At 39.4% G+C, this 25,053-nt stretch overlaps 1 protein-coding gene across 4 annotated transcripts in view; it reads right to left on the bottom strand.

Annotated features, from left to right (window-relative positions):
* PRKN (parkin RBR E3 ubiquitin protein ligase) overlaps positions 1-25,053 on the bottom strand; it is a 1,298,589-nt gene that overhangs the window by 411,787 nt on the left and 861,749 nt on the right. For all 4 annotated transcript variants that reach the window (XM_060114943.1, XM_060114946.1, XM_060114945.1 and 1 more), the window contains exon 7: positions 3,707-3,843. In XM_060114943.1, the coding sequence (XP_059970926.1) occupies positions 3,707-3,843 (137 nt within the window). The remainder of the gene's footprint in view (positions 1-3,706; positions 3,844-25,053) is intronic.

The raw sequence follows: 25,053 nt of genomic DNA, 5'->3' as shown, positions 1-25,053 counted from the left end.
CCGCATCGGAGCATGGACGGGAGAAGATCCCCCTTGCTTCTGTGATTTCAGTGTTGCTTTTGCTAGAGAAGTTAGATTACTAGCCTGATTTTACACTGCCTCATACATCCAAACCACAGCAAAACTACCAAACTTGCTAAACCACCCCAAAAATAAGACAAGAAGTTCAGCATTATCCTCAGAAAATTAGGAAGTTTGATTTCATTTCAAATAATTTTGAGGTAGAAAGAACATTGACTTTGGACTGGAAGCCCCTCAGCTGCTTGAATCCTGCTGCTGCCATTTTCATGGTGACTGTCACAATTTTTCAAGATCTAGGAGCTGGGAAGAGAATAGGCTGTATATTTCAGAGGCAGAGGCAGACACATAGAGAATGTGTGTTTGGACAGGCTTCTAAGCAGTTTGTTACTATTTTAAAGCTAATAATATGATTTGCCCAATTGCTTTACAGAAATATTTAAATTTATATTTTTATCTCTTGTGAATATATGTCTATCACATTATATTTTATGCTTTAAAATTGGCTATTCTTTAGAAACCAATTACACTGAGCTTTCAATAAGCGTACTGGTCATTTGCACATCTTCTTTGGTGATCTATTTTTTAATATATTTCCTACTTTTCAATGTGGTTTTAGGAATTATGTGGACTTGGATTATGTGTGTGTATTTGGGAAAGCACTGTTCTAAAGCCAAAATGATCATTTATGTTGGGTTTTATGCTTAGCTCCCTGAAAAGCTGACTAGAAACCAGCCTTCTTGACTCTCCAGGCATCAAGAATATCTCTGATTCTCAAAAGGGCCAGAACTATCTGCCTCGTGCTTAGTATTGCCGACTAAGACACTTGGGACACTACTGGACTGTAGCTGGTGAGTGGACTTATTCCATAGAAAGGAAATGGTTCCTATGTTATATGGAAATGGGAATTACATGAAAAGTGACCTGGGAGGGGAAGTGTTAAAAAAAAAAAAGTGAAGCACTGAAGGCGGGGATGCACTTGGATGGCACCAGTGGCAATGCCAATGGCATATTGTAGGGCAGGTGGGAACTATTCCCATGGACTCCCCGTTGCTATAGGAAATCTGTGTGACCAGGACTCTGAATGGACTGAACACATTTTGCATAGTCTTCATCATATAAATTTTATTTTTATTTTAGCTACACTCTAAAGTAAATCTACCTAAATCTCTGAGGCTCCACTGGGGTGGGTAAGTGACACTCAGTGCTAAGAGAAGATACACAAAATGCCCTGGCGTTTCAAGTTAATCCCTAGCATAGGATGTGATAACAGTAGGTAGAGCAAAAAGACAGCCAATATTTCAAAATAATTACGAAGTTCTTCCCAAAGCCCTTAACTTCATGCAAGAGTTTGTTAGAGGCTCTGGAAAGAGGCCATTTTGGCTGTGTTTGTCCATCTTTTTTTCAAATCCATCAACGTTTATGGAAAAACCTATGCTGGTTAGCAAGTCAGATCCCTCGTGGACAAAATAGATAAGGGGAGAGGGAGTATTTTCACGCTTGCTAGTGCTACAGTGTCCCATGGAAAATACCTGTTGCCTGTAGAATGTTCACCCTGGAAGCAGTGCTCAAACTTTCAAACCTGGGGCCTTTAACAAATACTGAGGGCCGTCCCCCGAGGCATGGCCTAGGCATCGGGACTGTTAAAAACTGCCATGTTATTGAAATGTGCATTGTGGTTGAGAACTCTGCCCAGAGAGAAGTGGGATGGGAGGGTGGGGGGAACACAGAGCTCTGGAGCAACCACAGCTGGGTCGAAGTCTCAGCTCTACCCTTCCTGACTCTGTGATGCTGGGTGCTCAGTCCTACTGAGCCTTTACTTCTTCCTCTGAAAAGTACAAACAATTCCTGCTTGTGAAGTTTGCTGCTGGTTTAAATATGGAAAAAGTGCCCCCAAATTAGAGGTACTCTTCCCTTGAACTTCCTTTCCATATAACTTTTAGAGGTATAGTACTTTTTTGTTTACAGGCTAATCTACTCATATAGTGATTAAGAGTCCAAGTTCTAGAGCCACCACTAGCTGGCTCTGAATACCAGCTCTGTTACGTACCAGTTGTAATACCATGTGCAGTTTAATTAAATTCTGTGAGCCTCAAACACTTCATCCATAAAATGGGAAGAATGACAACATCCATTCCGACAGGGCTTTGTGGGGATTAAATGGATGTACGTATGTAAGCATCCCAGTGGTATCTTATATATGGTAAATACTCAGTAACGGCTCTAATCATTGCTTATTTTTTACTCTCAGGGAAATAAAATTCAGCATCCTACTCTTACAAAGCATAACACAATTTCTGGTCAAATGAGGAGCTCACACAAAGGAAGCAGAATTTGTATATGAAAGGTGTTTTGAACCAGTTTTAATTGTTCATCATAAAAATTATGCAAATGGAAAAAGTTGGTTCACTGTTGACTAGTCACACCTTGAAGAATACATATGTCTAAAATTGAGCTTTGAAGGCATTTAGCTTAAGGTGGTTGAGAAACGTTTGAAAGACTAGGTTTGGAAAAAAGAACATCTTATTACATATGTTTTGGGGGTAAGAGATATCAGACTTTTATACAGAAATGGTGAACTTATATGGACACTTTGTTAGCAAGACATTTAGTACATGAGTCATACAGCAATAGAAATAAATGCTTTATACCCCTCTTTTGTGGCTTCTGTGGGGCCAGTGTTATTGGAAAAATAGTTCGCTAATTCTACACACAGACTCTATTTTTTGATATATAGTTAATAGTCCCAGAAGACTGATCTCAGTTTTTTTTTTTCTCATAATGTTACTATTCAAACACTAAAGAAGGGTTTGTTTCCCAGGCTCTGGAGATATTAAATAATGAATTTTGGGGAAAGGGCTGTTTTGTATGGATCTGGGGAAGTGTGACGGTCAAATAGCTGCATTTACCACAAAGTGAGGAAGAACAATCTCGAACAGGGCTGTGCAAGAGATAGATACGTACTTCACATCATACCCATGCCACCCTAGCAGAATAATTCATTCTAGTTTGTGAGCATCAAAATATCCTTTGGCCTATGCCCAAGTAGAAATACAACCAGCAAGTACATTCAAATCTTCTTTACCAGTGAGTCTCCCGTTTACGGCTTCATGCAAACCCCATGGTCAGAAAAGTGAACGCGTTGATTCAAGCCGTGGGTTCCATTGCAAGAGTATCCATCACTTGTGGTTAGATATAGACTTTGTCATTAAAAGGAAGTGATAAATTGGGAGTGTGGGATTGACATTTACACACTGCTATATTTAAAATAGATAACCAACAAGCACCTCCTCTGCTAAGGGAACAAGCACAAGGACCTACAAGCACAGGGAACTCTGCTCAATATTCTGTAATAACTTAAATGTGAAAAGAATTTGAAAAAGAATAGATACATGTATATATAACTGAATCACTGTGGTGTACACCTGAAACGAACACATTTTTAATCAACTATACTCCAATATAAAATAAAAATTAAAAAAGGAAGTGATGGCTCTAGAAATAAATGCCCCCTGCTTGCATAAACTAATCTTGCTTTAATTTTCTTGCCTAGCAATGTTCAAACAGATCTCTGAATTTTCAGCCCCTCAGTAGGGACTGGGTATATCTAAGATAGTTTTATTTCAGTAATTTTCCTCTTTCTGTTCTTAATCAGAATTAGAAATGGAGGGAAAAGTGCTAGACTTACCCACACAAGGCAGAGAGTAACCAAGCTGAGGGTCGTGGACAAACTGCCGATCATTGAGTCTCGTCACACAGTACAGGTGGAAACAGTCTAAGCAAATCACGTGGCGGTAGTTGCACTGGAAAACCAGGACGGGGCTTCTGGTGGAGGTAAAGTAGAACACTTTCTGTAATCTCGTAGGGTTGCTTAGGGCACGCTCTATGTAAAGACCTGCGCTGCTAAGCACTGAGCTCATATATATCAATGCTACATCTTAAAAACTGGAAACACCTTGTGAGCTATAAAGAAGATTGCTGTTCTTAATTTTATATTTTTTACATGACCACATTTAGCAATCAGCTCTTTAAACCCAAGCTCAGATACCAGCTCTTCCTAGAAGCCTTCCTTGACTTATAATTCCTGACTAACCTGCTCATCATTCCATCCACTTACATATATTTCGATTGATCCATTATTACATTGTAGTATTGATATGTTTCTCTTCTCTTGTAGACTGTGATCTCCTTGAAAATAGACACTGTCTTCTTTATATTTATATTCTCAAAGCACCAGGCATTGTAAGTTTTTAAATAAATGTTCCTTGAATTTAGTTATAATAATATATAGAATCTGAACTTCCCCAAAGTCGAAAGAAAAACTACTACTGCATCAAACAAAGTAAATGTGTTAAACAGTCATTCACATTTCATTGGCAAATGGAAAAGTAGAATTTAAAATAAAAGATTATCTAGCAGAGATCCTTCTATTATAAGATTTTGTCTATTGTGCTACCCCCATCCACCCAAATATTCAATTTCTTAAATTAAAGTTAGGGGATTACTAACAAATCAATATGCACAAGTCCTAAAAATTTTGAACTTCCTTAAAACACTTTGTAGAAAAAAATATCTCCTGAATAACCACGTTTTTGCTAGTAAATGAACCACATGATTTTATGACAAAAAGGAGACAAAATGAATATATTAAATTGAGATCAGCCCCAAGGCAATTTTAATAGTAAGAAAGTCATTGGATTTTACTTAGATAAACCTATTTTCTATGTAATGATAACAAGATACAAAGTATTTTTCATTTTATACCCAATTCTTAACAGGTATAAGAGCTCTTCAAAAGCCCTTTCCCTAAAAAACACTGATATTAACATTAATGTTAGTAGAAGATAACTCCTTAACAATTACAAGATTTTCAAAATTCTGTTTTCCCACTTATTTCAAAACAATATATAACACAAAAAAAATGGAAAAAAAAAACCCTTGGTATTTTAATGTCTTGGATCTACAGGATGATGGTCAATTTCATCTAAGCATCCCTGAGGTTTTTATGTGTTTTCATTTCCCGTCTCTGAGCCTATTGATGTCCCTTCAGGGCCCTTTCCATTCCCAGGGCCTTTTTCAATTAGGTGATGACTGTGTTCTGAACTTTCAGCCTCTTCCCTTCTAACAACTTCCCCTTGAAGATGATAAAATATAACGCTTTCCTATATCTAACAGGAGAGTCAGGCACACACGCACACAGCGCATACACACCTCATTCCCTCTGTGTGATCCTATAGAGCTGCTATATTTTGCCTCCTTCTTTCAGAGCTAAGTTCTATGAAAAATGTTCTTCATTCTGATTTTAGCAACATGGTCGACTCAAACTTTATGGACTCTTGATCTGTTATCAATACACAGAAACACTGGAGAAACTATGAGATCATTTATAAAAATGTTCCTATATATAACAAGGTTAAAAAGAAAGCTTGGCAATTACCCTGTAGAAAATATAAAAAGAAAACTTATATAAAAGCCAAAGCAGTCAGTGTGGACTGTGGACTCTGCCACAGTGTCCCAGAGAGATGTTAAGATGCATGGCATGTAGCCATTGATCTAGCAAATGTGTTCTTTTCCATCCCTATTAATAGAAGGAAGAATAGAAAGAGTTCTCTTTCATGTATGGACAACAGTACACATTTATAGTTTTGCCCTTCAGTTAAAATATGGTCAAAAAGAACTTACACTATCTAGACAATTCAAAGAACATCAGTTGCACTGGTTTATTGATTACATCCTGCTATTTGGAACAGATTAGCAAGAAATGGTAAATATACTGGAGGCCATGGTGTGAGATAAACTCTATGCAGATTCAGGGGTCAACTACATTAGAGAAGGTTTTTAGAGGTCTAATATTTGGGGCATGCAGGGACACACCTAACAAAATAAAGGACACAGTAGTCACTTTGTCCCCCCCTACTAAGAATGAAGTACAAGGTAATCACAGGCTCCTAGGACCCTCAGAGGCTGTGGTTCCCACAGAGTGAAGCACATGCTCCTGGGGACACAGGAAACATCCCGTGGAAAATTAAGCTCCAGTGGTACCAGTTCCCTTCAGCCTCCTTAAACTGGAATACAGGCAGGAAGGAAAATTGACCATCCTGGCAGGGGTAATTGACCCTAATCATCAGAAAGGGCAAGAGCTGCTGTTACACATGGGGGCGGCAAAAATTCACATGGCATCTAGGTGGTTCCATGGGACATTTCCTGATACTCCTATACACTTTTAATGGCAAATGGACAAGGGCAGCAGTTATGGCTTAAGAAATGCATGGTGACCAGGATTTGAGACCCTTTAGGATATATATTATATATATATACACACATACATACATACATATGTGTGCATATATGTATAGATGCATATATGTGTGCATATGTATGTACATATGCACGTATGTATATACGCATGCATATGCATATTTTTATATGTAGATATACAGAGGTAGAACAGATATATGTATATATTGATAGATAATAGATAATGATAGAGATAGAGGTAGTATATGCACATATTTCAGATAGAATTATCAGTCAGTTGGCTTTCTTGATACAGTTATGAGGTAAGACTGCTCATCTCTTAAGAATATTCTTAGTATTTATGAAAAAGTTAGGTGAGTGATAAACATGACACCCATAGAAAGGTTATTAATCATCTGAGAAAATGAAATGAGTAAAAATCATATCATGGCTGGAGGGACTACATAATTAATTTCTCAGGAGCTAGATGAAAGAGGAAAGGGGGAAATACTGGTATTTATGAGCACCTATTTTGGGTTAGGGACCTTGCTAGAACTTCACACATGTTTTTTTTCCATTTCATTCCCCTAAAGTCAACTCCCCTGACTCTACTGTTCATCGTGTTCCTTTCTCCATCCCCGCCCTCTCTGTGGGCGTGGTCCTAACCTACCTCAGCATACACTTCTAGCTCCTTTACTCCTACACCCCTGCTCCTTAGCATGCATTCCTACAGTACAATACACCCAGATATATTTATATTGAAATCAAAACTCTAAATTTCAAGGTCCAGTTCAAGTGTGAAGACCTCCAAGGGACTTTCTCTGGATTCCCATTCTTTATTAATTCTTCCCTTTCTCTTTACCATTTATCTGTAAGGTCTATTCTCAATGTGTTTCAGATATTACCTCTTCACTTTTATTCGAGGTGAATACTGTCAACATTAAATGAAAAGTCATGAAACAACAGAGGCCATTCTTGTTTAACCCTTTCATGACCCAAGCATCACCATATACAGCACTGAGCCCATGGTAGTTACATTATCAACAGTTACTGAGTGTACCAGTGGATAAATGAATGGCATGTTTTTACTTTATAATTTCTCTGCTCCCCATTTGTACATTTTTCACTCAATTAATTACTGAGCATCTACTTGGCTAAAGAAGGCACTTAATAAATACGTGTGGAATATGGCACTGAGTGAATGAGTAAACACTTTCTAGTCAGAATTGGTTTAAGCATTGGGAAACACACACACATACACAATCCGAAGGCATAGTTGGGTGACATGCATGTGGAACAAGAATTACAAGGAAACATATGCAGTCACCAAACTCTGTTGCCACAGAAGCTAGGAGAGGAGGGAAGTAAGACTCAGAATGGTACCATGAGGGAACCTGAGCTGAATTTAAAAGGATGGGAAAAGTGACATCAGGCCACTGGAGAGAAACATGGCTCCTGGGCAAGGGAGGAAACACAGACACAGACACAGAAAAGAATTCTTGGAACAAAAAAGTAACGAGTTGGGCTGACTGAGAGGATGTATCAGGAAAAGAGTGAGAGGAGAGATGACAAAGTTGGACACAGAGACAGTGGCATAGGGATTCTAGGAGACAAACTTAGTAGATAACCTCTAGATCGTGGAATTTGCTGAAGACATCTAAGCATGGGAAGGGAGTGATTTTTCAGTAAATTTAATTCCAAGGAAAGCTTGGAGGGAAAGAAATTAGAAGTCGTGAAAAGTCCTTGGAGGTCATTTTAAGACAGGAGTTACCTAGGAATTAGACCATGGTGTGCTGGTGGTTCTAGGAATGGAAATGAGAAGATTGATAAGAGTGACATTTCTGAGGAGGACCCGCCAGGACCTGCCGTCTCATGGGTCTTTTTTTCCTTCTGACATTCCTCTGTGCCCTTTGCTCCAATTGTACATAAATGTTAATTGACCATTCTAGAAAATGATTTTACTCCAGTGAGCCAGGTTATAGAGCAGTTAATCAAAGGTTAAATAAAGTTCTCAGCCATATGTAAAAGGAATTATAAATGCTGTACTTGACATTACTTTAGAGTTATTTGTAAGCAATGATTTCTCTGCTTTTATTAAAGGAGTGATCCAAAGACCCTTTATTCACAAAGTATTAGGTATAATTGAAGGAGTCTTAGTAAAATATATGGCGAGCCATTCACACACACGACACAAAGTAGAATATTGTCTGCAGTAGTTCAAACATTTAAACTCTTGTAAAATTAGTTCTCTAGTACCTACAAAATAGTATCAATTTTTTCATATTTGTCTGATAAAATGGCAGTTTGCTCTCTACCTCATTTGTTCTCTCTCTCTCTCTCTCTCACACACACACACACACACACACATTTGCTCTCTTTACACACCCTCTCTCTGCCAAAGTCTATCTATTTCTCTGTCTCTGTCTGATTCTTTCCCACATGCACATTTTCATTTATACCCATTAAGAGAGGGGCTGTGGTTCCAAATTCTCAACTGAATGTGACACATACTGAACACAATGTGCCAAAAATTTCATGATGTGTAAAGCTAAGGAAGCAAGTCTAAACTCTAAAGAAAATAAAAACTAATAGCGTGGGTAGGAAAGGGACACACGTAATTGTAATACAGAGCAGGATATTTTAAGTTATGTTAGAGATGTAGGAAATGGTAAGCAGCCTCCAAGATGCTCCCCAATGATCCCCACCCCCAGGTATTGTGTAGTTTCCTTTTGTGTAGTTTCCTTCCACATTATGTGAGGTGATTTGCTTAATCTGTGGGGAAAATGCAGAAGTACCAATATGCGACTTCCAGGACTAGACCAGAAAAGACACTACAGCTCTGTCTGTGCTCTTTCCTGGGTTACTTTCTCTGAAGAAAGTGAATGGACATGTTGTGAGGACACTCAAGCAGTCTATAGAGAAGTCAACAGGGCAAGGAACTGAGGCCTCTTGCCAACAGCCAGCACTGACATGGCAGCCACCCAAGTTAATCATCTCTGAGGCAGATCCTCCAGCCCAAGACAAGCCCTCAGGTGACTACAGACCTGGCTGAGTCTTGACTATAACTTCATGAGATACCATGAGCAAAAACCATCCAGATAAGCTGCTCCCAAATTCCTGGCCCACTGAAATTGTACAAGATAACACTGACTGTTGTCTTAAGACACTTGGCTTTGGGATATTTTTTTTATGCAGCAATATATAACTGACACAGGCTCAGAGGAGGAAGAGATCATGTTAAGATAGCAGATCAGAAAATAATTCATAAAAGTAGTGGCATTTGAAGGAGGATCAAGATTCCAGTACATGGAGACAGAGAAAACATTCCAGGTCAAGAGAAGACACAAAGTTGCAAAAGTACAGGGCATGGAAGAGGGAAGCTGAGTTATGTAGTACAGCTGGTTTCTTCATTTCCCCCAGTGAAAAGCAAAATTAAATATAAATATTATATTTAGGGGTAGTAGAATCTGAAATACAATGAAAAGCAATGAAAATTAGAATGGAAATGTTAAGTACAAAATCACTGAGGAGATAAAAAATACAATTTTCCTGGAGGGGGAGAGTTAGCTCTTAAATTTAGCTAACACTTGACCCTTGAAACTTCACATGTTGTTTTTACAGAATTTAGTTTGTGTGGCAGTAACACAGATGTTATGCCCCAGTTAGCAATCTTTCGAAGCTTTCTTCAAACTCCCTGTGCATGAACAACTATGACTCCTGGGAATTTAATAAAGCATTTGATTAGATAAAAATAATTAGAGGGAGAGAGCTGCACCATTAAATAACTTGAATTTGTCTTCTTAACAACTGTCACTTTAAATCCCTTTTAGTTAGAGATAGCTTATAAACAATAAGTAAATAAATGACTGAAATCTCAGAAACCAAATGCCGTTTCATTTCATCTGTATTTAGCCACATTACCTACTAATTGCCCAAATGCACTACCTACAAAGAAGTATCCAAGCAGGCGCCTGCCTGCAGACAAGCCAGAGAGAACATTTTCGCCCACATATGTCATGTGAGTTCATTATTTGAGTTAGCCAAGTGAGCAGTCCCCGTCACTGGAGAGGCCCCTGATCCAAGATACTAATTGACAGACCCAACCTTTAGAAATTAAAATAAGCTTCAACAGTTGAATGACCTTCAAAATTCCTTCCAGCAGCCAAGTTAAAATCCTGAAGTAAGTTCGTTTGCCCCTTAGTCACCTTGGAATCAGAATCCTATTAAGGCCCTGGCAGATCCTGAACAAGCTCATCAACTACCTCTTCCAGTTTCTCCTTGCCTCGTCTGCTCATGTCCTCGTGGCTTTATCTGGTCCACTTTGCTGCACGTGTGTGCGCGCACACACACACACACAACCATGAGCTGGCTCCAGCTCTGTAAGCTTAATTGCAGGGGTACCAGTGTTTCAGCGTACACAATATACCCAGGATGAAGACGCTTTATGTTTACATTTTTGAATCACTTTCATTCATACATCCTGCCAATACTTTAGAACAATCACTACATGCCAGGCACTGTCCTGTTGATGTCACATAAAACTGAACAAGGCATGGTGTTTCCCCTCAGGGTCCTATAGGGTTGAAGACAAAAAAGTAATTGTCTCAGTGTAGTAAGTGCTACCATAGGGATGAGTTTAGAGACCACCTAACTTGTCTCTGGGGTCAGTGGAAGGGCTTCCAAGAAGGCTTACGCCTCAGAGCATTCAGTCCCTGTAGAGACAAGACACTGAACAAACTAAATGGCTTGCCTTGTTGATAAAGGCTTTGAATAAAATATATAAAATGATATAGTAGGGCTTCCCTGGTGGCGCAGTGGTTGTGAATAAAATATATAAAATGATATAGTAGGGCTTCCCTGGTGGCATAGTGGTTGAGAATCTGCCTGCTAATGCAGGGGACACGGGTTCGAGCCCTGGCCTGGGAAGATCCCATATGCCGTGGAGCAACTAGGCCTGTGAGCCACAACTACTGAGCCTGTGCATCTGGAGCCTGTGCTCCACAACAAGAGAGGCCGTGATAGTGAGAGGCCCACGCACCGCGATGAAGAGTGGCCCCTGCTTGCCACAACTGGAGAAAGCCCTCGCACAGAAACGAAGACCCAACACAGCAAAAATAAATAAATTAATTTAAAAAAATGATATAATAAATATGTTATAGCAATATTATTCTAAAGTAGCTTTCATCATGGCAGGTCTTGGCCAATGCCAATGTATTAAGACCCCAGGTTTTCCTTTTGCCTTTCAGAGTCCTCTGTAGGTTAGATTCACCGTACAATATGTATCTCCCATATTGTCAATCACAAATCTTTCTGTTTCTCACAGGTCAGTCTCTTTGAAGCTTCTGGACCACCTTTTTCTTTATGCTCTTATCTCTATGTGTAAGATTCTTCTATTTGTCTTCATTTTCCAAAAAAAAATTGTCAGGGTTCAGCTCCAATCCAACCTCTTTTAGGAAGCTTTTATCAATAAAAGACTCTAGCTAACATGGATTCTCCCACTCACTTCCTAATTTCCTGTAAGGCTTCTGCTTATAAAGCGTCATTTTGTATTCCATTTAGTATTTTGCTGCATATCATTCCTGTTCTTCTGTATCACTTTTATGAGCCCATGTCAGGTCCCCAAACTCAAATTCAACACATAGTAATTGGGAAGCTCCTGTGTGCCGGTTCTTTTGCTCAACATGGGGACGGTTCTTTTGCTCAACATGGGGACGGGGAGATATAGTTCTCCTCCTCAAGGAATTCTATTTGCTGGTGAGATAAATAAGTCTGGGGCACTTTGGGAGACTAATGAGAGGCAACTTAATCCAAAGGTGGTCAGGCAGAGAATGTTTCCTAAAAAAGGACAATATAAACTAAGACCTAAGAGGCAAGAATGAGGTAGCCTGACCAAGAAACTAGAGGGCAGTGAGAAAATATGTAAAAAACACTTAAAATGGAATAAAATTGGTTAAGGTTAGGGAACCATGTTGTATAATTTCATATCACCCCCTCAGCCTCTACCAAAGTTCTGAATTCCTCCAGAAATTAAAAACGAAACTACAAAGTAAAGATACTGCTTCTACAAGCCACATAATATAAGTCTATGTTTTAGGTTTATATACTACCTTAAGTGTAGCTGAGTTAGGTTGTTTTGAACCATTAACAATAAGTAGGCTATGCAAAATAAAAATATGAAGCCATGGTTACAAGAGGGAATTCATGGATTGTTAATTTCCTCCAGATGATGTCCATCTTTGAGAATACTATTTGACTTTAGTATAGCTTGTATATTGTATTTCTAAATATAACTATTGACATGTTGAACCCAAATATAAACTATTAAGTTCTAGGAATTTTAGATTGCAAACATTTCAATATACTGACACATATTACAATTAAAAAATAAACACCTTTTCTTTCTTTAAAAGTATCAATAAGTTAAATTTTTTTTTTTTTTTTTTTTTGCAGTACGTGGGCCTCTTACTGGTGTGGCCTCTCCCATTGCGGAGCACAGGCTCCGGATGCACAGGCTCAGCGGCCATGGCTCACGGGCCCAGCTGCTCCGCAGCATGTGGGGTCTTCCCAGACCGGGGCACGAACCCGTGTCCCCTGCAACAGCAGGCAGACTCTCAACCACTGTGCCACCAGGGAAGCCCAATAAGTTAAATTTTCTAAAAGCAAAGCGGTCAACCCTCTGTTGTAGTAATTCATTAAAATGATTTGATTTCCCAGCAACACCCCAACTTTTCTCCTTAAGGCATTTATACTGCGAAACAGACGCTGATAAATAATTGTAAATAGCAGGTAAATGATAATAATTGTTGCATGTAAAAAAATGAAATTACAAATTCCAAAGGGTATTGGCCTATGGGATGAAAATGTATCTCATGAAAAATTATCATATTTCTTTCCTATCCCCCAACTAATAGAATTAATTTCAATTCTCAGAATTATATTTATGGGTTAAGTGCTCCTGAGTTATAATCTCAGAGCACACTCTATTCAGACTGTCAGTGTGTATAGTTAAAGAAAGCTGAAACCAGATTCAACATAGAATACTTTAGGGGTCACATCGTTTGCATAGTTGTGCCACACAACAGCTCTATGTAGCCACTGGAGATGCCATCAGTAACACATACCAACTCATGCACATATCTTGTTTTTGTTTTTTCTTTTGTGAAAAACAGCTAGGATTAGCTAGGAGCTGCAGTAACATTCTGCTAAATTGAGAAAGATGTGAGGACAGATCTTGTTTAGATAAGAACCCCACTGTGAAATAAATTATTCTAGTGTATCCCCAAATCTCATGACAGGAAATATTAATGTGCTAAGAATCAGTTCAGTGGCTATGAATATTAGGAGGTATTTAACCTAAGAAATTATTACTGACACAGAGTGGTTTAAAAAGATATGTTTTTTTTTTTTTTTTTGCAACTAGTTCACAAAAACCTTTCACAGAGGGTTTCTCACTGGTCTTTCATTAATTCTTTTTTTTTAATTTTTATTTTATATTGGAGCATAGTTGATTAACAATGCTGTGTTAGTTTCAAGTGTACAGCAAAGTGATTCAGTTATACATATACATGTATCTATTCTTTTTCAAATTCTTTTCCCATTTAGGTTATTACAGAATATTGAGCAGAGTCCCCTGTACTATACAGTAGATACTTGTTGATTATCTTTTTTTTTTTTTTTTTTTTTTTTTTTTTTGCGGTACGCGGGCCTCTCACTGTTGTGGCCTCTCCCAGCCGCTCTGCAGCATGCGGGATCTTCCCGGACCGGGGCACGAACCTGTGTCCCCTGCATCGGCAGGTGGACTCTCAACCACTGTGCCAGCAGGGAAGCCTGATTATGTATTTTATATATAGTAGCGTGTAGATATTAATCCCAAACTCCCAATTTATCCCTCCCCTCACCCCACCTTTCCCCTTTGGTAACCATAAGTTTGTTTTCTAAGTCTGTGAGTCTGTTTCTGTTTTGTAAATAAGTTCGTTTGTAATTTTTTTTTTTAGATTCTGCATATCATATGATATTTGCCTTTCTCTGCCTGACTTAGTTCACTTAGTATGATAATCTCCAGGTCCATCTATGTTGCTGCAAATGGCATTATTTCACTCTTTTTAATGGCTGAGTAATATTCCATTCATTCTTAAAATGAGTGAATGAATGAATGTCAGTAGAATGCTGGGTCTTTCATTCTTTTTATCAGAGAAACATTATGAACCAGGTCCTCTGAAGTAGAATAGTTTAAAATGAAGAACGCATCTAATAAAAGATTGTAGACATCTGAAAACAGTTCTACCATGAAAATCTTTAACAATGAGGAGGTACTGTGAAATTCCTGAGGTATCATTAGATGGATTCGGCATTAAAATATTAATAATTTAAGAATTTGTGGTGCATAGTAGATAAAATTATTCTAATTGAGTTGTTTTGTTTTACATGTAGCCAGGAAAGCAATGTATAGCATGATAAAGTGTTTCCCTAAAAGTAATAAAAATCAGCATGATATAGTCATACATTTCCAAATGGATTCACATATAAAACCTAGGTAAGGAATCCTGCAAAGGGGGATCCCAAGATATCAGAGGTCGGGGAGGTTGGAGAGAACCCTGAGAGGTTGTGAGTGGCTGCACCACAAGCTGGCCTGGGAGCCCAGTTTTTTAAATGGGGATCTGTGAAGTGGCAGGTTCGCTCTGGCAATCCCTGGAGACCTTTCGGATACTGAGATGTTAGAATCTTCAGCCTATATGATCACATTTCTTCCTTCTTGAAAACTTGTGGAACTTAAACCTTACTTGAAACAATGTACAAAAGACACTTAGAATTCCAGCTTTACACCTTGTGAATGAAGGAACACACACATGCTGCTGGCAAGGCTAAGATCTGGGGATTTCTGGGATTCACTTCCTGGAAGACATGTTGGGAGAAAGGCCCTGAGCCAGAATACTGAAGGAAAATCAGAAAAGGTATCTGGGTATTTTTTTTTAAAAAGCAACAAAATATCTCATATAGCTTTCAACAACTAGCAATTTAATTTTAAAGCGCTTTTTTCCTTCTGTTTTTTTCTAGTAAGTTAGCTGGAGCTTGGAGTCAGCAAGAGACAGAGTGGCAGGTGCCTCGGTGGTGCTCCCTGCTCCCACATGCCTCACCGAGCCTCTCTCACAGCCCCTACCCCAGAGCAGACAGTTATTTGTTTAACTGTCTACCTTCTCACTAAACCAGAGGTCAGCAAACCCCAGCTGGGGGCCAAATCTGCCTCCCCTACCTGCTTTTGTAAATAAAGTTTAATTGGAACACAGCCATTTTTACATATCATCTATGGCTGCTTTTGCTCTATAAAGGCAGAGGAGGGTAGCTGTGACAGAGACTGTACAGACCACAAAGCCTCAACGACTATCTGGCGTTTTTTAGAAAGGCTTTCCTGCTCGAGGACTTTCCTCCATTTAACACAAGGGCTGTCTTCTGGTATCCCCAGAGCCTGGCCTGTGGCTGGTGTTAATAATGCACGTGTTCTGAATGACTCCCTAGCTGTTTGACTGGATGAATGAATGACTATGAAGGAACAGGGACACACAGGGAAGGCAAACAGGAAAAGCACCAGCGAGCCAGAGGCCAACGATGCTGCAGTGTTACGAGGTGTGCAGTAGGTAGCTGGATTTGAGCTAAGCCTTCGATACTACTTTTCAAGGCTGCAAACATCATCTTCCTTCATCCAGGCCGCTTCTTTTGATGAAGCTATCTGGTCTCATCCAGAGGGTGTCCAACGCTTGCAACACCGACATGATAGAAAGGAAAAGGGAAATGGACGTTGATTAGCTATGGAAAGTGATTGCAAGAAAATAGGATGGAACCATGTGACAGTGGCTGGTGGCTGGTACAGATTGGGTGGTCAGGGAAGGCCTGGAGAGAGGACGTTTACACTGACCCCTGAATGGCCCGCCACGCACAGATCTGATGCAAGAGGCTCCGGGGAAGGAGCAGCTGGTGACAGGCCCCTTTAGGCGGGAACGCCTGGGCATGTCTGAAGAATTAAAGGAAAGGTCAGGGCGATGGGAACACGGTCAACAAGGGGGGAGTGGCGCGAGGTGAGGTTAGAGGAGGCGGGAGCAGCGCGTGAAGCCTTTGTCTAAACAGGATTCGACTCTCGGACAATGTGAAGCCACACAAAATTTAAAGCAGGGATGCAACACGAGGTCATTTATGTCTAAGAAAATCCCTCTAACTTTGCGTAATTAATGGATTACAGTGAGGCAGGGAAGAACGGGAGAGTCCCATGAACACTGTGACGTCCTCCTGGGAGAGAAGAGGGTGGTTTGGACTAAGTGGTGCGGCCAGAGAGACGTGGACGGGTGGAGGACACGTGTGGGACAACACAGCATTTGCATGTCTCCTGCCGAGCTCTTTTCCTTTTTTACTAACATTTGTGAATTTCTCCACTTTTAGGAAACCTCAGGATCATGTCCCCAAATCCAAGGGACCACTGTTATAAAATTAACACCTTTCAAATTACCTTATACGGAGACGGAGATTTTTCCAGTGGTTTCTAAACAAATTTCATTCAGAATCTTCACTTAGGGCCTAAATTAAATGATAGTGAACCTGATAATCAAATAGCACATTAATAAAAATTTAAAACTATAATTCCATTATTCATCGAACTCCTGTAATGAGCCAGGCAGTGGGCATAGTGTGGGGAATAGATCAAGGGACAAGAGATGCCCTGATGACCCACCGCGGGCTGTGTCAGCGCCACCCACGTCGGTGAGGCTGTGGGGATCGGAGTCTCCAAACAGGGCACTGATATCGTCGATACCGGAGATACGCGCGAAGTAAAGCTGAGAAGATTCGGAGGTTAATTAACCCGAGGCAGAAAGGAGATTCCAGCACTTTGTCTAGCTTCTCCTTTTAAACATTTATTGGATGCCTCTACTATGCCAGGTTCCCTGCTAAGTGTTTTTTCTGCATTATTTATTTAATCCACTGAACCGTACGGTCTCAGGAGGGCAGGGCCCATATCTGTGTTTTCTCTTCTGCAGTCTCACTGCCTAGCACTTGTTTGTAGGGGGAGCTCAAAAGTATTTGTTGAGTGAATGGATGGAGGATTCCCCTGTTCCTCTCATGACAGCAGCAGCAGTGAAATACCCCAGCTCAGAGAGAGCCGGTGAGGACCCTGAGGCTTAGAGAGACAGTAAGTGACGAAGCGGGTACCAGACCTGACTTGCCTTAGACTCCTCAGTGCCACGTGACCCAGTCTTAGTCCAGGCCCTGCCAGTCTCCCTTCACCCAGCTCTAGTTTCAGGTTCCTCATCCATCAAATGAGAATAATGTGCCTGGCTGCATAGGGTCACAGAGAGGTGACAAGATCATCTGTGGAAAGCTTCTAACACACTCCTTGGCTCGTGGATGGTGCTCATGGTAGTAGAGTTTCTCCTACTTCTCTTCTTCCTCTCTTATTCAAGAGAAAGAAAAAAAATCCATATGACTTTCTATAATTTGCAAGGTAAATTCATCAATTTGTGGGAAAACTGCATTGGAAAACTCTGGTGATATTTCCCCTTTGCCTCTACCGCCTTGCCGCATATGGCCTGGGTGCAATTATCCTCTGCCCTTCTAGGCTTGCTCTGTGTCCCAGAAAGCCGAACCCTCAGGGTTTATCAGTGAGGCTCCCTTGCTCTCTGGTTGCCAGCTCTGCACTCCCCCAAGCTCTGGACCACATTTTCTGACAGTGACTTTATCCCTCCAGGACTGTAAGTCCTTTTGGGCACCCTCTCTTCCTCCACAACTCGCAGGGCTAATTACCTCTCCGTTCCTTCCAGACTCTGGGTGATGAGGGAGTTGCCTTTTTGGGTGCCTCACTATTCGTGTCACACCTCTGTACAAACACATCTCTTCATTGAAGCATCTAGCGTGATTTGCTTTGATTCTTTTTGCTGCTCAGGCCAGAATTCAAAAAGTCTCAAAAGGTAAAAGGGACAGAGGTGGAGCAAGTCTATCAACTAGAAGAGGATCCTTTATCTCATGCTTAGAAACTGGCTCACAGAAGGTAGGTCTCTGGTGAGTGCTAGAGTGTCCCTTCTCTGGGAGCAAACATCAAAGCAGCACTAACTACCTGTCTTCAGGGGCAGTGAGCAAGGCTGGCCACCTAGTTTTCTACTCTTACTACAGTTATTATCCTATGAAAGAATCAATACGGTGCTGTTCTCCATTCCTGTTTCCATCCTTGTTAAAGCACAGTGCAAATACTAATGCCCAGCCCAGAACAACTCTGCTATTTGAGGCATAACTCTTGGAAGGCAAATGTGCTATGACTTAACAGGGTTCTGAAAAAACACATTTTCTTCTCTAAAAATTACATCGTGTAGGGGTCTGTGAGGAACTTGTGTGAAAATGAGAGAGATTCTCTTTAGGTGGATGCAACCACATACCAGGGCACTAAGTTTAGAGAGCAGAGTATGAGATGGATTTCAGCCCAATTCATCTTCAAAGCCAGCCCTGCTTGTGCAGTACACAACTTGCACAATGGCAAGTGGCAGCCCTTACTTCCTCTGATTCTAGGACAGCCACAGTGACTCTTCAGACACCAATTTTCACATGTATAAGATGATTAATACTACACATTTTTCACCTAGCTCTATACAACCAGAGATGATACACTTGAGTTCAAAGAACTATGTATTTATGTAATAATGTTCAGTTAAGTCTCCTATACAAAGCAAAATTATCATTCCTTTATAGATTGATTACAGGTTATTTAACAGATTACTTTTTTTCCCCTGCTGATTAACTTATCAGCTCCTAATATCCAATTAGTTACTTAGTCAACTTTCAAAACTTCTTTACCAGAATCCACTTCTGGCCAAGATGGATTAACAGGCGCTGGATTTATCCTCCTGCCCCCGGCAACCTGATTATCTGGACAGAATATTGGGAGCAGTGGTTTTCAAGACACTGGATGGCAATGAAGGACAGCACCTCATGAGAGGCAGGAAACGAATGAGCTGAGTCCTATGCCCACCTCAGCTTACTGTCCTAAAAGAGTTTCCAGGCCCTGGATTGGAGAGGGAGAACCCAGGAAAAGCCCAGGGGACTCACAGAACCGAGGGGACAAACCTGGGTTTCTTGGGAGGACCATGCAGCTAGAGTGTACAGGACTGAATAAGGAGAGGAGAGAACTGCACGGGGGGCTGCTCTCAAGTGTAAACATAAAATTGTGCAACCACTTTGGAAAATGGCTGGGCAGTTTCTTTAAAAGGTAAACATATACCCAATACAAGATCCAGCCAATCCTCTCCTAAATATGTAACCAGTGGAAGGGAAAGTATATGTCCACACAGAAACTTGTACATGCATATTCATAGCAACTTTATAATAGCCCCAAACTGGAAACAACCAAGTGTTCCTCAACTGCTGAATGATAAACTGTGGTATATCCATACAATGGAATACTGCTTGGCAATAAAAAGGAATGAACTGTTGACAGATGAAACAACATGCATGAATCTCAAAATAATTCTGCTGTGTGAAAGAAGCCGAAAACCAAAAAAAAAGTACATACTGTATGATTCCATTAAAAAATTCTAAAACATGGAAACGAATCCAGAGTGACAGAGCAGACTAGCGGTTTACAGGGGATGGGAAGGGGGGACAGGGAGGGGTGGGAGGGAGAAAATACAAAGAAACATGAGCAAATTTTGGGGGGTGATGGAGATGTTCATTATCCTGTTGGTGGTGGTAGTTTCACAGGTGTGTACATGTGTCATAACTAATCAAATTGCACATTTTCAATATGTGTGTTTTATCACATGTCAATTATACTTCAAAAAATTTAATGAAAAGAGAATTAAGAATGAAATGGTTTCTTTAACAAAAGGTTTTTCATACATGACTACCTTCTCACAATCTAGTTAGAGGGAAGCAGCAACTAGAATCCTTTCATACATGGTTGCTTTCTTAATTCCATTGTAGTTACTGAGCAGTATATAAAAGAATTGTTACCATGCTTCATTTGAAAGCATGCTCTATTTCAGATGCCCCAAATAGCGACAGGGTTTTTCACAAAGAGAGCTGAGTAGCAATAATCTGCCATATGTCTTGATTCCTGTCCTCCCAAATGGGGCACACAAATCAGCCCTCCCTACAAAACAGAACTAAAGAAATAAGGTCTTGCTTTAAGCTTTAATTATATTCCTCACACACACATACATCACATGCATATATGTATACACATTTATGTGCATAGATATATATTTTTGTTCTGTTACTGTGATTTCTGCTTTCATTTTCTCAAGGGGACATGCTGGGTCATAGGATTTGAGCAATTCCATTTCTGAAATGTGTTCCCAGTGCTTTGGAAGAGAATTAATCTGGAATCACATAAAAAGTCCTGACATCCCACCACTGCCACTTCTGGAGGAAATGAATAGGAAGAAAAAAATCACTGTGCTTTGTGTGTCTTTGTGTCTTCACAGACTTCTAATAATCTCTGGGCATCGATCCTGCTTCAATTTTAAGAGGCTCCAAACGATGGTGGATATTGAGTCTTTCAGGTGGAGTGAAGCGGCCCCTTCCATCGGCAGAGTCAACAGGGCAGTGCATGCTTCCTCAAGCCCAGTCCACAGGGTATGTGGTTTTCACCCCTGACTAGTGATGAAGGCAACTTTTTCATTTAAAAGAAAATCCTTTATTTGGAGGCTATGTTTTCTCCTTATGTTGAAATACTTTCCTTATATTGAATGATACTGAGAGTAGACACTTTTGTTATTGTGTTTTTAAACATCCTCACCTGGTAAAATAAAACATCGCAAACTTATACTGCTCTCTCCTCCTCTTGTTTTAGAACATTACTTTGTTTGTAAAACCCCAAAGTCCTGGCTTTATCACTGCTTTTCAGGACATATGAAAAATTTTATTGACATTTTGATTTTGGTCTATATAGGCTAAGTTGTAACAAAAACAAAGAAGTTTGAACATAATTGCACATGGTTACAAATAACAATGCTACTTCTACGTGTAAGAAATCTCATATTTAATTTCCTCAGTGCAATATCTTCAAAAAGAGCTTGACCCGTCCAGCTTTCAGACAAAACAAACAAGGAATCAGGATAATCACTGTTGCTCTGAGGAGACCACTGAATGTCTGGTGATGCAGAGCTCTGATAAGGGAACTAATAATTCCTTTGAAAGTATCCTGGAGAAGGGGCCATGGAAGCAGAGAACAACACTGGCAATAATGAAGGATAAGCTTGGATCATAATACAGACATACATTTTATTAGTAAGACTGCATATAGCAATACAAGATTATTAAGTATCCACAAACCTAATCAGGTTGTGCAGGGAGGGAAAGAAGGAAACAGACAACAGTCCAGTGGCTGTTTCTACCCCTGCAGCCCCCAACCAAGAGACCAGGTCTGAGTCACCATAAGGAAAGTGTGTGTAGATGAAAGCTCAGGGGCCATTTTTTGATAGGGAAAGTCCTCGTGAGACTCAGAGCAGAAAAAGTATGATATTGGAGTCATGCTGACAGAAGTTTAAAACAAAGTGGGAAAGACTGGGCATCCTCTTCACTTTTAAGCAAAATTTAGCAAGGAAAAACATTTTCACAGAGGGCACTAAAACTGTAGCCGTGGTGTAATATTTTCCCTCAGATAACTAGAAGGCAGTTGACTTCCAAAAGCAGGGGCTTTGTACTTAAGCATACTTACTTCTGCATACTCTGTGGAGTTGCAAACAACTGAGGAAGGCTTACAGCGATGGGGGAGATGTGGTAGGTACAGTTATACAGGTGGGAACTGAGAGCCAGCAGAAGCCGGTGTACAGGTTAAAATGGTCTTATTTGTCTAACACTCTGGCTGGGCATGCAGACATTCGATGCAAAGCATCTAACTCTATAAATGCTTTAAACCCTCAATTCACTGGGGTTATGTTCTTGAAAATGTACATTTTATTCATAAATAAATCATAGCAATATTTTTTGAATCTTTCTCCTAAAGCAATGGAAACAAAAGCTAAAACAAACAAATGGGACCTAATTAAACTTAAAAGCTTTTGCAAAGCAAAGGAAACCATAAGCAAAATGAAAAGACAACCTACCTAAGGGGAGAAACTATTTGCAAATGATATGAGCAATAAGGGATTAATATCCAACATATATAAACAGCTCATACAACTCAACATCAAAAAAACAAACAACCTGATTAAAAAATGGGAAGAAGACCTGAATAGACATTTTTCCAAAGAGGATTTGCAGATGGCCAACAGGCACATGAAAAGATGCTCAACATCATTAATCACCAGAGAAATGCAAATTAAAATCACAGGATATCACCTCACACCTGTCAGAATGGCTATCATCAAAAAGAAGACAAATAACAAATGTTGGTGAGGATGTGGAGGAAAGGGAACCCTTGTACATTATGGGAGGGAATGTAAATTGGTGCAGCCACTGTGGAAAACAGTATGGAAGTTTCTCAAAAAACTCAAAATAGAACTACCATGTGACTCAGCATTTCTACTCCTGAGTATATATCTGAAAAAAATGAAAACAGTAATTTGAAAGGTATATGCACCCCAATGTTCATGGCAGCATTATTAACAATTGCCAGTATATGGAAGCAACCTAAGTGTCCATTAACAGAAGAATGGTTAAAGAAGCTGTGTTATATATATATATATATATATATATATATATATATATATATACACACACACACACACAATAGAATACTACTCAGCCGTAAAAAAGAATGGACCTTTGCCATCTGCAACAACATGAATGGACTTAGAGGGTATTATGCTAAGCGAAATAAGTCAGACAGAGAAAGAAAAATACTGTATGATATGTGGAATATAAAAAATAAAATTAGTGAGCATAACAAAAAAGAAACATACTCAGATATAGAGAACAAACTAGTGATTACCAGTGGGGAGAGGGAGTGGGGGAGGGGCACAATATGGGTAGGGGATTAAGAGGTACAAACTATTATGTATAAAGTAAATAAGCTACAAGGACGTACTGTACAACACAGGGAATATAGCCAGTATTTTGTAGTAACTATTAATGGAATATAACCTTTAAAAATTGTGAATCACTATGTTGTACACCTGTAACTTATGTAATACTGTACACCAATTACACTTCAATAAAAAAATGAAAAAAAACAGTAACTAGGTAAGTAAAAGTTGAAGAAATATGAACAACAACACTGAAAACGTTATTATTCTCAATATATAAAGAGCTCTTATAACTCAGTAAAAAATGGTATCATACGGTTACAGAAAAAAAACCAATGACATATACAGATCTTTCTCAGTAAATACTCAAAACTGTTCATTCAACCTTATTATTAACAGTAATTTAAACTTAACAATAAGATATAATTTTGCCTATCAAATATATAAGCTTTTCAAAAATAAATTCAATGGCTGTTAGTTGTGTAAGATGGGCTCAGTCATACGCTGCTAGTGAGAGTATTAACTAGCAAAATCTTTATGAAAAACAAATTAGTCATATGGTTTATATCAAGAGTTTTAAAAACACAACTCTACTTCTAGCAGTCTCTCGTATGACAACAATCCGAGATAGGGACAGGCACTGTGTATAAATATGTTCATCACAACATTATTTATAAATAATTTAAAAAATTGCAAATAATTTATATTTCCAAGATTTGGAAGTGATTAAATACAATATAGTATTTGTAGTTTAAATACACTACACTATAGAAAAACATTAAAATAAACCTTTTGAAATGTAAATGACTTTGAAAGATGCTCCTAGCATGATGCTTGTACTAAGATCAACATCAGAATATAAAACTCTCTATATGGCATGATTCTATCTTGTTAATATAACAGTACACAAACACAGACATGTATTTATACACAGACACACACGTTTGTGTAGGTAAAAAATATGGACAAAAATACCAAAATATTATTGATATATTTTCTCTTTAAAAAATTTTAAAAAGAAAATATATTTTGATAAAAATATAAATATTGAAAGATTATATGAAGCAAAAAGTAAAAGTCCCGAATTACCAAAATTCCCAATAATCTACTTACTTTCCAACCCTCCACCACACCCACTGATGTCAGTGTGAAGTGTAGAATATATTTAAATATGTAATGTTAAAAAGTATGAGTGTGATTATGCTGTGTATATTGATATGTCTTGGAGATCTTTTCAAGTCAGTATATAATCTTCATTCTTATTAATGTCTGGTTATAATTCCACAGCTATACAGAAATTTAACCCACCCCAAGATAAAGAACATTTTTTTTTTTTTTTTTTTCCGGTACGCGGGCCTCTCACTGTTGTGGCCTCTCCCGTTGCGGAGCACAGGCTCCGGACGCGCAGGCTCAGCGGCCACGGCTCACGGGCCCAGCCGCTCTGCGGCATGTGGGATCTTCCCGGACCGGGGCATGAACCCGTGTCCCCTGCATCGGCAGGCGGACTCTCAACCACTGTGCCACCAGGGAAGCCCAAGAGCACTTAGTTTTTTATCCAGACTCACTGTTACAAATAATGCTGCCCTGAACAGGTTAGTACACTTCTCTCTGAACTCTTTATTTAGGAAACACACATAGAAGTGTAATTTTTAGGAAAAAGAGATTGTACATTTGTTTTCACAGATACTGTCAAACTGTCCTCCTAACTGGCCCCACTAGTTTACACCTCCAAAAACTGTACATGAGAGAACTTATATCCCTTTAACCCTGACTGAACATTTTCTTTCTGTTTCATTTTTGTGAATTAAGAAATAGTTTAATTTGTTTCTAAAAATTACTGAGTTGACTTTTAAAGTTGCTG

The sequence above is a fragment of the Mesoplodon densirostris genome, chromosome 12 (assembly GCF_025265405.1).
Source record: "Mesoplodon densirostris isolate mMesDen1 chromosome 12, mMesDen1 primary haplotype, whole genome shotgun sequence".
In the NCBI taxonomy this organism is placed as follows: Eukaryota; Metazoa; Chordata; class Mammalia; order Artiodactyla; family Ziphiidae; genus Mesoplodon; species Mesoplodon densirostris.
This window is presented reverse-complemented; position numbering and strand designations above follow the sequence as displayed.